Below are 15,899 nucleotides of genomic sequence, written 5' to 3' on the forward strand. Positions count from 1 at the left end.
ACTGGTCTATCGATCGTTTCCCGCAATAATCTGATTTAAACTGGAAATTATGAAACATTAATAAAACGAAGAGAACAACAAGGGCTCTTTGATGTCTTTAATTATTGGCCGATCGCTTATATTAAGACAGCGATATCACATCACTCCGGGCTAACAATAAAACTGTTTGTGCGCAGATCTATTTATATGGAGCAATAAAAAATTACAAACATAAGAGATAAATATGGAATTTTACGATTTTTCCCATAACATGATAAATAGATAAATGAGGATAGTTTTCTTCTTTTTTGGAGCGCGTCGGAAATAATCATGGTCCGGAGCGGTTATCGCCCTTAAGTACGTCTTCATTTTGAAAATACATTTAGTGTTTGTTATGAACATTGATCAGAGCAGACGCAAAGATCGTACGATATTCAGCTTTTAAAGTATGGATTTGTTTGTTTTAACCAAGTCCATTTACGGATCACGATGCTTTACCAATCTTTTACACACCTATTTATGCAATATATATGCCTGAATATGTGTATGTTATTTGTGTACGTGACACATTGTTCACCATATTCAGGTATGATCATGTGAACATCGATGTTACAGTTGAGTTACTCAATAGTCCTACAAAAGTAAGACTATCACATGATATTTTTGTTTGGGAATTCCAAAACATAAATAATATGTGATACGTCTTACAATGTAGGACTAATGTTACAATAAAGTCAGTAATAGTTAACTTGCCCATTTTTATTCTTTTTGTGCCTGGTTTCAAAAGAAGAATCTTAAGTCAAAACCAGGACGTACATGTATAATATGGAAGATTTGCATTGTACATTGATGAACTAAGGTCACGTAATTCGTGTTTAATTCTTTTTATTTTATTGTTGAAAAAGTATTTCTTTACCCATGCATTGGGGTACATGCTTGTTCATACCAGGTTTAGTTGGACAATATTACGGGCTGATTCAGAATTTGTGAGATATTATTAAGTTTCGTCTTAGATTTAAGTGTAACATTTGTAAATGTTTCAAATTAGTCCTACATGTAAGATCTTGACGCTGCTATTTATGTTGTGGGCATCAAGGTCTTACAGCCTAACTAATGTCGCTGTGTAGCGTGTTTTGATGTCAACTAACATTGTTACGAAAGTCAAATTTTCACGAATATTTCATACAACTGACAATTAAAATAATGACGCTTTTCTACAAAGTAAAGTCGTAATGTTTTATTCAGACTTTACTTACTCTGATGTAATTTCTCTAAAAAATTCAAATTCTCACAAGATAAATGGACTTGTTTTCAAGTATCGTTGCCTTCATTTCAGTTGGCTGGAAAGTGATGAAAGCTGGGAATGCTTAAATCTGGTTAGGTTAGGTTGAAATATTATTCTTTAAAGAAACGAAAAAAATATATTATGCCTGTTGGAACTGTAAGCACCGGTTCGTCTTGTTCAAGAAATATATCCCCAACATGAACCTACTTTAATTTCGGCATACCTCGACTGCCGTCCTGAAACTTTGATTACTCATTCTGATGTCAATGACATCAGAACATGCTATACAAAGCCGTTATTTGGATAGTAAGACATAGCACTAAAACAAAAACAACATGTGCTATTGTCGACATTTAGGACTTGTTTCAAATAAGATATTGCTCATTATTTCCAGGTATATTGAGTAATTCAAAACTGCATTTAAGGAAAAATTCATGTCAGTATCATACATATATATTCTGTTAACATTGTGGACCTCATATCAATTATAATAAATAAAATAATAATGAAAATGTTGGCATTATCTCTTTGGAAAGATGAAATATATTTTGCTTATCTTTGTTTATGCTATTTGTTTTTCGTTTAATTCCTAATCTGTAGTTTAATTTTATGCGAATTACTATAACTAGGAAAAGAATCCAATAATAAAAGAATAAAGCCAATGCAATAATTGTTTGTTCATCTGTATATACTGGCCTGAGCATGTATGTTAAGGCTTTTGTTATATTCTGCAGAGTTAATCTTTATAATGAATATTGTACTATATATTACTAAATAAAACTTGTATACTACAAAAAGTGAAAGTGGGGTTCAGTGGCAGCATGAGAGGTTAATTGCCATTGGATGCCAGGTGAAGAGGTGCCATCTAGTGGCAATTCTTGCAAAAAGTTATATTTTGGATAGGAGGGGCAATGTTAGCCACTGACATGAAAACTATTCTCAATAGCTTAGTAGGGGCTCCACTAAAGAACTTTACCCCTGGGTGCTCAGAACCCTCACCTCATCTTTGATGGGGTCATGTTAGATCAGTGTAATATCAATGTCAGTATCATTCATTTTTATTCTTTTAATCTCTTTATAATTATGAAAAAGAAAATGATAACAAAAGAAAATGTTAGCATTATCTTGTTAGAAAGATAAAATAGACTTTACTAATCTTTGAGTAAAAAGCAGTAGGTTATTTCACCCCCCCCCCATAACTCATAATATGTCCAGTGTAAGAAATCAGATAATCTGATGCCCTGGGCAATTAAAATGTTAGATCAGGCATCTAGTGTATTCTAAGTGAGGTGCCCATTGGGCTTGTAGAATAAAAAAAATCAAATTTGCCTGAGAAAACTTTGATTGCTTTGATGAAATGCATTTATTTATTTTCAAGATGTTTTTGAAGATTATTAATATTTATCCCCTTATCCTTATGAAGATTTTTAATTATCATACTTCTATCGAAAGTTCTAAACATTGTGTACAAAGCAAAGCATGTGACCTTTGAATAGGAACATATCACCTGAATTACTATAACTAGTGCTCACATACATGTACACATGATTTTAAAATACCATTTTGGATATGTATATACCAGAAACCAGCCACAACCAGTCTAGTGGGTACCTGAACTGTCTCATCAGTTTTTGGAACTGCTACAATGATGCGTGGCTGCATAATAGGATTTAAGACCAGTGTGTAAACCTGACAAGCTGTTAATTGGTTACTTTATTGTTGTAATCTGGATATTTTTTGCCAAATGCAGGATGTTTTTTGGAGGCATTGTAAGTAGTAAAGGGATCAGATGTGGTTGTTTTGGCTTTTGTATTTGATTATAAAAATTGGCTGACCTTTGGAGTAGTTGAGCTCAGCAAAAGCACTTGCATAAGTACTTTGATTTTTTTTTAATGGTCTTGTTTAATTGCTGTTGTGTTGTTTGAAGTTGAATTAATAATAATTCAGCTGTCCCATCCTCACACTTGCTTTGGTGTAATGAAATATTGGTTAAACAAATTAATTAGCACCTATGATAAATGTTAAAAGTATAAACATAAACTTCATAAATTTAGGCGTGCTTCCGATGCCAATGAACACTGTTGATCTACTGAGTAAGAAGGACATCATTAGAGGAATTAGGCATAGGCTAACCTTGGGGCATGGAGCAAAACATTATAATTTTTTGTGATCCAAATAACCACACAAGTCAATTTAATATGATTTTGTTTCTAATTTTGAGCATTTGGAAACTGCAGGGGCTTGTGATATTTGTTAAGTCACAAGCCATGTGTCTGTGTCTAAAAATTTTTTATTTGAGCTCTGATGTCATTTAATTCTATGCAAATGGCTAACACTGAATTGATTCATACCGCTATAATTAAACATCATATTATTGCCATCACTTTAATACTTTGTGTGATATACATGTCCTTAAATTAATTGCAAATAATACAAGTGGGAACATTTGACCGTCAATTTGCAAAACCTGTTTGATAAATTCAAGTACTTTTGATGCCACTTTCCAATTTACTAAATCTAATGCCATCAAGAATACAGAATAAATAGCTCATTTTAAAAAAAACATTGATCTTTTCTTGAATGGAAGTGCTATTATAAATGTGGTAAAATGTATAATAAAATCTCTTTTCTGAATGTAACATTAATAGATTTAATATGCATTTTAAATGAAATATTTGTAATCAGAGGTTGGAATGAAAATAGAATAAGTTGGTTTACTTGCGCAAGATTTTAATTGCATGATAAAATTTCAACAACAGTACCAAAGTTCATTTAAATGTTATGGTAATGATCAATGTTGCTTTATTCAATATTTATTTGGTAAACATAATACAGTGCAACTTTTATTTGCATGAAATATCAGTAAAAATCATGGTTCACTTTATAACATTACTGTTTGATAGTCTCAGAATTTGACAATGTTGGCCATATTTTCAATCAGTTTTGTATTTCCTTTATTAGATACATTGAAAGATTTAGGGAGCATTTAAAAAGTTTAAATATGATACTTCATATCTATTTTATTTGACTTCACTAGATATTTACAAAGACTAAATCAGCCTCTTACAATCACTTACTATGCTTGCAAAAGCAGTAATAACTAGTACAAAAAAAACGTGTTACATTGTTTTATAACATGGTCTGATACAGCCTATAATGTATTCCGAATCAGCCTGTAATTTGGTCATTCATACATCATTCCTTGTTTTAAATGGAAAAAAATGAAATCAAATGATCTTACATGTCTATGAATGTCAAATGTGGGTCAAATGCTCCAGGGCTTGGAGGTCCTGCAGGGGTGTGGGTTTCACAATTTCAAATTAATGATTTATTTTTGGAATTGGTAGGTATATCTGTGACCAAGGCTACCTTCAGTAGATAATGTATATTTTTGTTAATGAATATGTACGGAACATTTTTGCCAAATCTTCTCAGAAATATTCGTGTTGTTAAAGAATAGTAAATTGTAAGTTAACTGATGTCACCATTGTTCAGCTACCATTGCTCTTCATCCTAAAGAAATGGTGCTTTGACAGAGTTTGAAAAATTCACTTGGTTGTGCTTTGATATAAATCGGTAAGGAAAAGAGACACTACAGTAAGTCTAGTGTCGCTAAAGTCAATAGTCTTCAATCTATGCAAGAGTGTCAATATGGGTTGCTAAAGTAATTAGTCTTAAATATATGCAAGAGTGTCAGTATGGGTTGTAAAGTAATTAGTCTTTAATCTATGCAAGAGTGTCAATATGGGTTGCCAACTATGTGACATGTTCGTTGTGGCCATGGTTGACTGACCCCAGAATATTGTACATGGCATCGCTTATTCAAGTAGTAGGATATCAACCTGGACACACCCCACCCTCCATGCATACCAGGGTCAATGCCTTATTTGGTATTATTGTCTAATGAGATTAACTTTTTTTTTTTAAATTGAGCATTCTTTAGCAGTTCCCTTCATTGGTTCCAAATCTTTTGCCACCCAGTGTTGTAATGGGTTGATTTTAAGGTCAGTTTTGAAAATCCTAATACACAATTAGCCAAAGACCATGTTAATACTCATGTCTGTGGGAAAAGAAAAATATTCATTTTACGGGATAAAAATGTTGCTCTGATATAACGTTAAGAATGTCTATCACTTATACAGACTTCATGATGATGTTTTCTTTGATTTGGGAAAGGATGGTTTGAACATATGCAGAAGATTCAAAGAGACTACAAGTGTTTCCAACAGAAGTGTAAAAGGCATTTTAACCATCCCCTCCAGAGGGCTCCTTCTGTAGACAGAGGGCACCTTTAGTACACAGAAGGCACTGTTAATACACAGAAGACACCTTTATTACACATAAGGCACCTTCAATACACTGAAGGCATCTTCAGTACACAGAAGGCACCTTTAATACACAGAAGGCACCTTTGGTACAAAGAGGGCACCTTTAATACACAGAAGGCACCTTCAATACACAGAAGGCATCTTCAGTACACAGAAGGCACCTTTAATACACATAAGGCACCTTTAATACACATAAGGCACCTTCAATACACAGAAGGCACCTTTAATACACAGAGGGCACCTTTAATACACAGAAGCCACCTTCAGTACACAGAAGGCATCTTCAATACACAGAAGGCACCTTTAGTACAGAAGGCACCTTCAGCACGCTTTTAGCATTTTGAAGGAAAGCCATGTCTAATCGCAATGTACCATTCAGTTTATAATAATAACCATAAAATATTGATAACATTTATGTTTATGTATCATGTAGTTGGTACAATTTTCATATAGTTTGTCCCGTTCAGTAATTTGATATGTGATTCTAATAGGTTCAAATAAAGCCCACAAAATTCTTGTGCAGTGTTATCTTTTACTGATTGGCGATGATCGTAAGGAATTTTTATTACCCCAGCTTTTTTATTTACTATGACTAGTAACATTTGATCAGCTATCTTTGAATTGATTGCCCAAAGTTTATTGTTAAAGGTCATATCTATCTAAATATACCCAATTTACCCCAAAGGGTCTTGTTACAAATACAACTAAGGGTATCGGTCAGTGAAAAGAAGGTTGGTGGTGGAACAGTAACATCAAATTTGGTTTAAACCATATTTATTTTAGAAGCTTTGTGAAATGCAAGTACAATTATGGGCTTGTTGGTTTTGAGTAGAAAGCACAAGCTTTGTTACAGTTTTGTCTCTCAAACAATAACTAAATGTATTAGTGAGTCAAGATGCTGGTACAAGTTGTTTCAAAGAAAAAGTACAAACAGGAAATATATATACAAGTATACATGAAATACTTAAATTAATAGCGTTTGTTACCAGATAAAAGCAAAACAGTAGTACAACAAATTTGATTTGTGTTAATTACTTAAATCAGCCATCTCCATTGCAACTTTTGAATAGACAAGATTATTTTCATGTTATTGTCTGTATAATTAATCTGGTTGCCCAAACATAAAGTTTTTGAGAACCAAAAAGATTACCATTTTGTTTCAATGCATTATTTTTCTGCATGAACTGATCAAAGCTACTGGGAAGCAAAGAATGTAGTGTTTTAATATTATACAGTAACAACCCAAGACTCCCAAGTATACCCATAATAGAAGTGTCTTAACAATATACAGTAAATACCCAGGACTAAAATCCAAATCCAAGATAGTGTTTGAATATTGTACAGTAACAACCCAAGACTCCAAGTACACCCTAAGAGTAGTGTTTTTATATTATACAGTAAACACCCAAGACTCGGTGCACACCCAAGATTGTAGTGTTTTCATATGATACATTAAGAAACCAGGACTCCAAGCACACCCATAATAGTAGTGTTGTAATATTATACAGTAACAAACCAGGACTCCTAGAACACCCATTATAGTATGTATTGTTGTAATGTTATACAGTAACAACCCAGGACTCCTAGAACACCCATTATAGTAGTGTTGTAATGTTATACAGTAACAACTCAGGACTCTTAGAATACCCATTATAGTATGTAGTGTTCATGCTTATGTAGAGATGAATCATGTGAAAACCATGAGGTTTTAAAGTATTTAATTAATTTAGCAAATTTGTATCATTGTCATACTAATAAATTATTAGCTTTAACAGTGTGTACATGTTTCCAGTTATCTTGGCTAATAGATTGTTATTTAAAGCCACCACCCCTTCCGATAACTTTTGGTAGATAACTTTGTAGTTATCACAAAGTTGGTTAGAAATAAAATGTGGGCTTTGAACATTCAAAGCTGGGACCCACATGACCCTCCAATCAGTCATCTGCAATTAGACCAGTTTAAAGCTGGACCCATGTGACCCTCCTATCAATCATGGACAATTAGTCCAATTTAATGCTGGACCCACGTGACCCTCCTATCAATCATGGCCAGTTAGTCCAGTTTAAAGCTGGACCCATGTGACCCTCCTATCAGTCATCTGCAATTAGTCCAGTTTAAAGCTGGACCCATGTGACCACCCTATCAATCATGGCCAGTTAGTCCAGTTTAAAGCTGGACCCATGTGACCCTCCTATCAATCATCTGCAATTAGTTCAGTTTTAAAGCTGGACCCATATAACCCTCATATCAGTCATCTGCAATTAGTCCAGTTTAAAGCTGGACCCATGTGACCCGCCTATCAATCATGGACAATTAGTCCAATTTAAAGCTGGGACCCATGTGACCCTCCTATCATCGGCAATTAGTCCAATTTAAAGCTGTTCCCTTGTGACCCTCCTATCAATCATGGACAGTTAGTCCAGTTTAAAGCTGGACCCATATGACCCTCCTATCAAGCATCTTCATTTAGACCAATTTAAAGCTGTACTGAAATATTTAACTACCAGCTCAGCTAATTACATGCTTACCACTGCATCATCGGAGTTGTTTTAAGAGGCATGTCCACTTGAAAAAGCAGGATTAACTTAGTTGATTAGTAATGACTTAATTGCTTCAGTGTAACAGTTGTGTGTGTGTGTGTTGGATTTTTAACGTAGCTTTTAAAAAATTTCAGTCATATCGCTATGATTTCAGCATTGTGACAGTTTATAGTGATGTCTAGCACTGGGGTATCATGCCGCAGACATGTAGCATAATGTCCCACCCAGTCACATTGTCCTGACACCAGGCCAACCCATCCTAATGCTAACCTCTTAATGCTGAGTGATAGGCAAGGCAGCTCTAGTACCTTTTTAGTCTTCGGTATGACTCGACTTGGATTTGAATCCATGACCTCATGCACCCGAGGCAGATGCTCTAACCGCTAAGGTGGCGCTCACCAGATAATATGTACTTTTGAGAGAGTGACGTATGTAAGGTGAAGTAGTTCGCATTTAAAACATGCACAGTGGAGAGAATGTTTGCATACCTCTATGCTACATTAATGTAATGTGGATGATATTTCTTTTGGATATTGTACTTTTGGAAATTTTACATGATTTAAGCACACTGCTAACTAAAATGACTGCTCCCTTGTGTTAAAAAATCAGTCTGAATTAGTCTAAAGTACACTATACATAGCAGCTATTAAAATAGGGAAAATGAATTTTGCCAGACTAGACAATACCAGCTTCTGAAAGTGCAATGAATGAATTACCAAATATATAAAATGTAAAAAAAGTTATCGGCTCTTTTTTATACAATTGATCTCTGAAGTTCAGGAAGTGAAAATGACCAAGTAGAGCTAGCACTTTTTTGAAAGGTGCACATTTGAAGTAAGGCCAAGCTGTATACTCTATAACCCATAGTACACCCATCAATCATACACCAAAATAAAGGGAATTAAAGGTTCTTTGCAATATACCTAAGATATACAAGGTCTTTTTTAAATAGCCAGTATAACCAGTGAGGAAAGCCGGGGACATTCTTTTTCTTTAAATTCCTAACCCTATGCAAAATGCGAAACTGTATAGCGCCACCTTAAAGAAAATAAAAAAATGTTTGCAATTATTTTTTTTTATTTTCATATAATTATGTATGATGTTCTGAATAAAATGGTACATTCATATTGCATTTAAGCATGAAAATAAGATAATTATGATCATTTTTCTCTTGCTTACATAATTTGCCATGAGGTATGTTTGTGTGAGTAGTGACCTTAATTATGGGGAAATTAGAAGACTTAGAATATAGGAATAGAGTCAACTTAAATTTAAAACTGTTGCAATAAGTGACAGAAATATATGGTGAAAATGTTTCTTTTCATTTATTTGCAATGAAATAAAAAAATAAATGAAGAGAAAGTGAATTCGCCTCTTCCATATTAAACAATAGGCAAATATTTTACACTTTGACCTTTGACCTTTATGAAGCTGATGAGTTACCTCCCTTTTCTAATTGTAAAATTCATTGTTGATATCTCAGAAATAATTCTGGCTAGTTTCATGTTCCTGTCATTCAGCATAACATTGGTTGCTATGTTTACAAAATGTAATGTGCATTCTTAAAATAGCTCACTTTTATCATGGGGGGGGGGTAGGCTGGACTTGTTAGAGACTCTGACACTCATAAATACTGTTCTGTGGGGAAAAAGGCAGGAGAATTATTCATAAGGATTGTTTTGATGCTTGCGACTTAAATGTTTCAGCCATATAAACAAATTAAATCATAAAAAAATAATACCTACATCTTCTTTATGGTGGCGCTCACCAGATAATATGTACTTTTGAGAGAGTGACGTATGTAAGGTGAAGTAGTTCGCATTTAAAACATGCACAGTGGAGAGAATGTTTGCATACCTCTATGCTACATTAATGTAATGTGGATGATATTTCTTTTGGATATTGTACTTTTGGAAATTTTACATGATTTAAGCACACTGCTAACTAAAATGACTGCTCCCTTGTGTTAAAAAATCAGTCTGAATTAGTCTAAAGTACACTATACATAGCAGCTGTTAAAATAGGGAAAATGAATTTTGCCAGACTAGACAATACCAGCTTCTGAAAGTGCAATGAATGAATTACCAAATATATAAAATGTAAAAAAAGTTATCGGCTCTTTTTTATACAATTGACCTCTGAAGTTCAGGAAGTGAAAATGACCAAGTAGAGCTAGCACTTTTTTGAAAGGTGCACATTTGAAGTAAGGCCAAGCTGTATACTCTATAACCCATAGTACACCCATCAATCATACACCAAAATAAAGGGAATTAAAGGTTCTTTGCAATATACCTAAGATATACAAGGTCTTTTTTAAATAGCCAGTATAACCAGTGAGGAAAGCCGGGGACATTCTTTTTCTTTAAATTCCTAACCCTATGCAAAATGCGAAACTGTATAGCGCCACCTAAACCACCGGATATGTTAGTGTAACAGTCAAGGTATTGAAATACCAACAGTATTGTCCAGACATGTGCAAAGCTGTCTGTAGAGTAAAATCAAATGTATTTCATAAAGGAAAACTTAATTTCTTGCTTACAAATAAACAATGTTAACAATTTTTACAAATAAACAACTGCCAAAAATAAATTAACATTTATTTTGCAACGATCTTGTGAAATTTTTGTCTTCTTAAATTCTTCATATATGTTGATATTGCTTTGATTTTCTGTTCTTCACCTTTGTGATAAACATGTCTCTTTACTTCCTCTGGTGGTCTAGTGGTTAGAGCATCTGCCTTGGATGTGGGAGGTCGGTGGTTTGAACCCCAGTTGAGTCATACCGAAGACTTATAAAAATAGTATTAGCAGCTGTCATGCTAGGTGCTTAGCATTAAGAGGTTAGTGTTATGACTGCTCAGTCTGGTGTCAGGATAATGTATCTGGGTAGTTCACGGTGCTACATACCTGTAGCATGATGTCCCAGTGCTAGATGTCACTATAAAAACTGTCACATTGTTTTTATACAATTCTTCATAAATGCAAACGATTTAGAAAAACCTCTGTAGCTCTTTGGAAATTTGTTACCCCAAGAACTTAATACATAGAGGCATTTCTTACTGTCTTTCCAAGTCTAACCTACTCATCCATATTTTTGTCTCTATCCCCATTTTCACTGTCTCAGTATCTCATTAACCTCTCCATCTCTCTGCGTTTATGCCCTTAATTAATGTATGTTGATGTATGTTTATGTATGAATTTATTATTAATTTGCAGTTTATTGAGAATGTGACAAAAGCAAGAGATGTCTTTTCCTGTGGTTCCACATGTAAACATAGTGGGCTCTGCCCAGAACAGTCCTACTAGGAGTTCACTTCAGGGAAGTCCACTGCCAGGTTCACCATTGACCTCAGGAGTGATGGCAGGGTCATCTTCTCTACAACTAGCTACCTCCCCACAGCAGTCTAAAATAATGCAAGATATTGAGGGTATGTTATATGTAAATCCATATAGTGCAAGCATTAAAATTTTCAAATAATTTAAATATTGTTAATTACTTTCATACCATGAGCATAGCTGTAGAACAGCCTGTTTTCATGTAGCAAGCTGGAATGGTGAAGAATTTTGAGGATAGGTTATAAAGTTGTATTGGTTGAAAATATTTGAATTACATGAAGTAAATGTTTAAGGGATTCTTCCTTGACCTTGAAGGGGTTCTTCCTTGACCTTAAGAGTCATCCAGTTGGTGTGGGTCACCTTCTACTAGTTTTCTGTATAGAAAAGAAAGCTAAATCATGATTTACTTGCATCAAATTTCTTTGTTGAGAGTTTAATAAGAAAAGCTTTGCATTGAGGGAGATGTGTAAATATTAATTTAAAATAATTGATTTAATTAAATTTCCAAATAAAACATTGCAAGAAAGTCTGCTAGGTTACAATACAGAGTTGTGATATTGATTGCAAATTAATTTCTCTTCTAAAAGCCTTTCTTGCCAGGGGCATGAATTGGTCTCTGTATACTAAATATTAAAAAATGGAGATGAAATTGTGCCACATATATTTTAAGCCATGAAGAATTTCAAACTTTCCCTGTAGATTTTTTTTATAGATATTGTCTAAATTTTCAGCACTCACACTGAACTTTTCTTGAATGATATACTAAAAATTGATCAGTATAGTAAAATGTGTTTTTGAAGCATATAATAAATATAACCATTGGTATTTTGTTGTACATTCCAAAAGGTGTCCATTAGATTACCAAACTACTGTAGACATAGGAAAAGCCTACACAGGAAGCACATGCTTATGTGTGGCATGCTGTAAGTAGTTTGCATGTATCAGACTTACAGGCTTTTGCTATTGGATGACTGAAAGTATTATGTTTATTTGTATTTTACTGCAGTGCTACCTCTTTGTAATACCATGTGAGTCGTAACAAGTGAGGGACATGTTATACTAAGTTATGTTCCCATGAGGCTGTGTCATAATAGTATGTATCTATACAAACTGTAGGGCATTTAATGAATTTTTGAAATCACACTATGATTGGTTCTTAACATGCAGAAACCAAAGCAAGTGAAATAAATTAATTAGTAATAAAAAACCCAGCCAGAAACCAAAACAAATGAAATGAATTAAGGAGTAATAAAATAATAAAGCTTAGCCACATATTGTGAGACTCCATGATCATATCAGCATAATACAATGGAAAGGGATATAGTTTTGCCCATAGTTGTAATGAGCATCATTTTGCAGTCAGTGGTATCCTCAGATGAACCCCATCTTTAGATCGAAAGCCACTAAGAGCATGTGTCCCATTTAAAGGGATTGATTTTGATTTATCAAACAATTGTTATCTCAGTTGATGAGAAGCAGTTATAATATAGTTTCATATTATTAAGAAACATATTTATGTGTAAATTTTTGTACAGCATTCTTCATTATGACAGCCTCTTATGTATAATATCTTATGAAAATCTCTTTTATGTAACATACCGCATCATGACATAGTTTTTTATGTATAATACTTAATCCTAACAGTCTTTTCTATAGCTTACCTTGTCATGAGAGTCTTTTATGTACAATACCTCATCATGACAGTCTTTTATATAACATACCTCATCATGACAGTCTTTAATGTAAAATATCTCATTACGACACATCTTTTTATGTACAATACCTCATCATGACAGTCTTTTATATAACATACCTCATCATGACAGTCTTTAATGTAAAATACCTCATTACGACACATCTTTTTATGTACAATACCTCATCATGACAGTCTTTTATATAACATACCTCATCATGAGAGTCTTTAATGTAAAATACCTCATTACGACACATCTTTTTATGTACAACACCTCATCATGACAGTCTTTTATATAACATACCTCATCATGAGAGTCTTTAATGTAAAATACCTCATTACGACACATCTTTTTATGTACAACGCCTCATCATGAGTCTTTTATATAACATACCTCATCATGAGAGTCTTTAATGTAAAATACCTCATTACGACACATCTTTTTATGTACAATACCTCATCATGACAGTCTTTTATATAACATACCTCATCATGAGAGTCTTTAATGTAAAATACCTCATTACAACACATCATTTTATGTACAATACCTCATCATGACGGTCTTTTATGTACAATACCTCATCATGGCAGTCTTTTATGTACAATACCTCATCATGACACATCTTTTTATGTACAATACCTCATCATGACAGTCTTTTATGTACAATACCTCATCATGGCAGTCTTTTATGTACAATGCCTCATCCTGATAGTTTATCTATAGCTTACCTAATCATGACAGTCTTTTATACAACATACCTCATCATGACAATCTTTTATAATACCTCATCCTGACAGTCATTTTTATAACTTACCTCATCCTGTCAGTCTTTTCTATAACTTACCTCCTCATGACAGTCTTTTGTGTTTAATACCTCATTATGACACATCCTTTTATGTTAAAAAAACCCTCATGAAAACACAATCTTATATGTATACATGTACCTTATTATGACAGAACCAAACGACCCATAACTAGCTAAATAAATTTAGAATCCACCACATAAAAGCCCATAAATCCATGAATCCTTAAAAGCCTGGGGGAGGTGGCACCATCCCCTTCCCCAGGGACAACTAGCAGGCTGCGGTGCAGTCAGAAAAAAGTGGCACATGCACAATTGTGCGCATGCCACTATAATTAAACTCAACAACAAATATTATGACAGGGTCTTTTATGTTTATCTCATAATAATGGTCTTTTTATATAACTTACCTCATCATGACAGCCTTTTATATAACTTACCTCATCATGACAGCCTTTTTATATAACTTACCTCATCATGACAGCCTTTTTATATAACTTACCTCATCATTTTGTTTAACTTGTCTCATTGGCCTTTTATTAATAATACCTCATCATGACCCTGCCTTTTTTAATAACACCTCATCATGACCCCGCCTTTTATGTATAATACCTCATTATGACACAGCCTTTTTTAATAATACCTCATCATGACCCTGCCTTTTATGTATAATACCTCATCATGACACTGCCTTGTATGTATAATACCTCATCATGAAACAGCCTTGTATGTATAATACTTCATTATGATGATGCAGCCTTTAATTTATAATACTTCATCAGTAAACAGCCTTTTATTTATAATACTTCATTCAGTAAACAGCCTTTTATTTATAATACTTCATTCAGTAAACAGCCTTTTATTTAGAATACTTCATCAGTAAACAGCCTTTTATTTAGAATACTTCATCAGTAAACAGCCTTTTATTTAGAATACTTCATCAGTAAACAGCCTTTTATGTATAATGCCTCATCATGCAACAGCCTTGTATGTATAATACTTTATTATGAAAGATGCAGCCTGTTATTTATAATACCTCATTATGACACCTTTATGATACCTCCATATAACACATCCTTTTGTATAACACTTCAATATGATACAGCTTTTTATACAGCATACCTCATTATTATATGCACATTTGTTTCTCCATTAACTTTACATTGTAAGAATCTTTCAGTATTTTACGATATTGCACTCATGCGCACTTCATATTGAACTCATGTTTGCCCAGTAGTGTATACTCACATAATAGGCGCTTTATGTTTTGGTTGATTAAATTTGTTTATGAATGAATTAAATAGATGTTACCTGGACTGCCATATAGCAGCTGCTTTGCCACATTCCATGTTAACTTTTTTGATACAGTGTTTCAGATTCAGTCTAGCTATAGACATCAGACAATGTCCTTACAAATAAAATTAAAATGACAAGGCATACGCTGTCTTCTTTAGCTGGTAATAAGAATGGCAAAAAGTATACTTAAAGTTTTGCATCCTGAATTTCCTCAACATGTACTCTCTTAGTTCTCCAAATCTGAATTATATGAGCCATGTCATGAGTACTCAAGCTTGATTACACATTTCTAAAGTGCACTGTAATTTCAACTATATGCCAAGGGCAATTACGTCCTCCTTACTGCACTCAAAATGAAACATTATATTCCATTGTGTCTTTTTGATAATTGCAATTGAAAGACTTCATATTCTTCCCACATTATGATTTCAAACATTCAATGACATAACAGAAACACAGTTGCAGATGTAAACATGCTGCTGAAATCCGATGTACTTCATGTAGATTTGGCACAGATAAATCCACTCCATAATCAAAAATTTCGTAGAATCAACAATAATACCAAAATCTATTCATTCCAGATCAAATGGAAAAGTTGTTGCAATGTGCATTCATTCACATTGTGACTCCAACTTTCAA

At 33.6% G+C, this 15,899-nt stretch overlaps 1 protein-coding gene across 4 annotated transcripts in view; it reads left to right on the forward strand.

The window, feature by feature from the left end:
* The first annotated feature begins 366 nt into the window (after positions 1-366).
* The window catches only part of LOC149792003 (uncharacterized), a 105,410-nt gene continuing 89,877 nt past the window's right edge, over positions 367-15,899 (forward strand). For 3 of the 4 annotated variants that reach the window (XM_089970497.1, XM_089970499.1, XM_089970500.1), the window contains exons 1-2: positions 367-425; positions 11,349-11,560. In XM_089970497.1, the coding sequence (XP_089826623.1) occupies positions 11,377-11,560 (184 nt within the window). In that variant the 5' untranslated portion in view covers positions 367-425; positions 11,349-11,376. The other variant, XM_089970498.1, reaches the window with a different exon arrangement.

Source organism: Sinohyriopsis cumingii, chromosome 9 (assembly GCF_028554795.1).
Source record: "Sinohyriopsis cumingii isolate HCF-2022 chromosome 9, ASM2855479v2, whole genome shotgun sequence".
In the NCBI taxonomy this organism is placed as follows: domain Eukaryota; kingdom Metazoa; phylum Mollusca; class Bivalvia; order Unionida; family Unionidae; genus Sinohyriopsis; species Sinohyriopsis cumingii.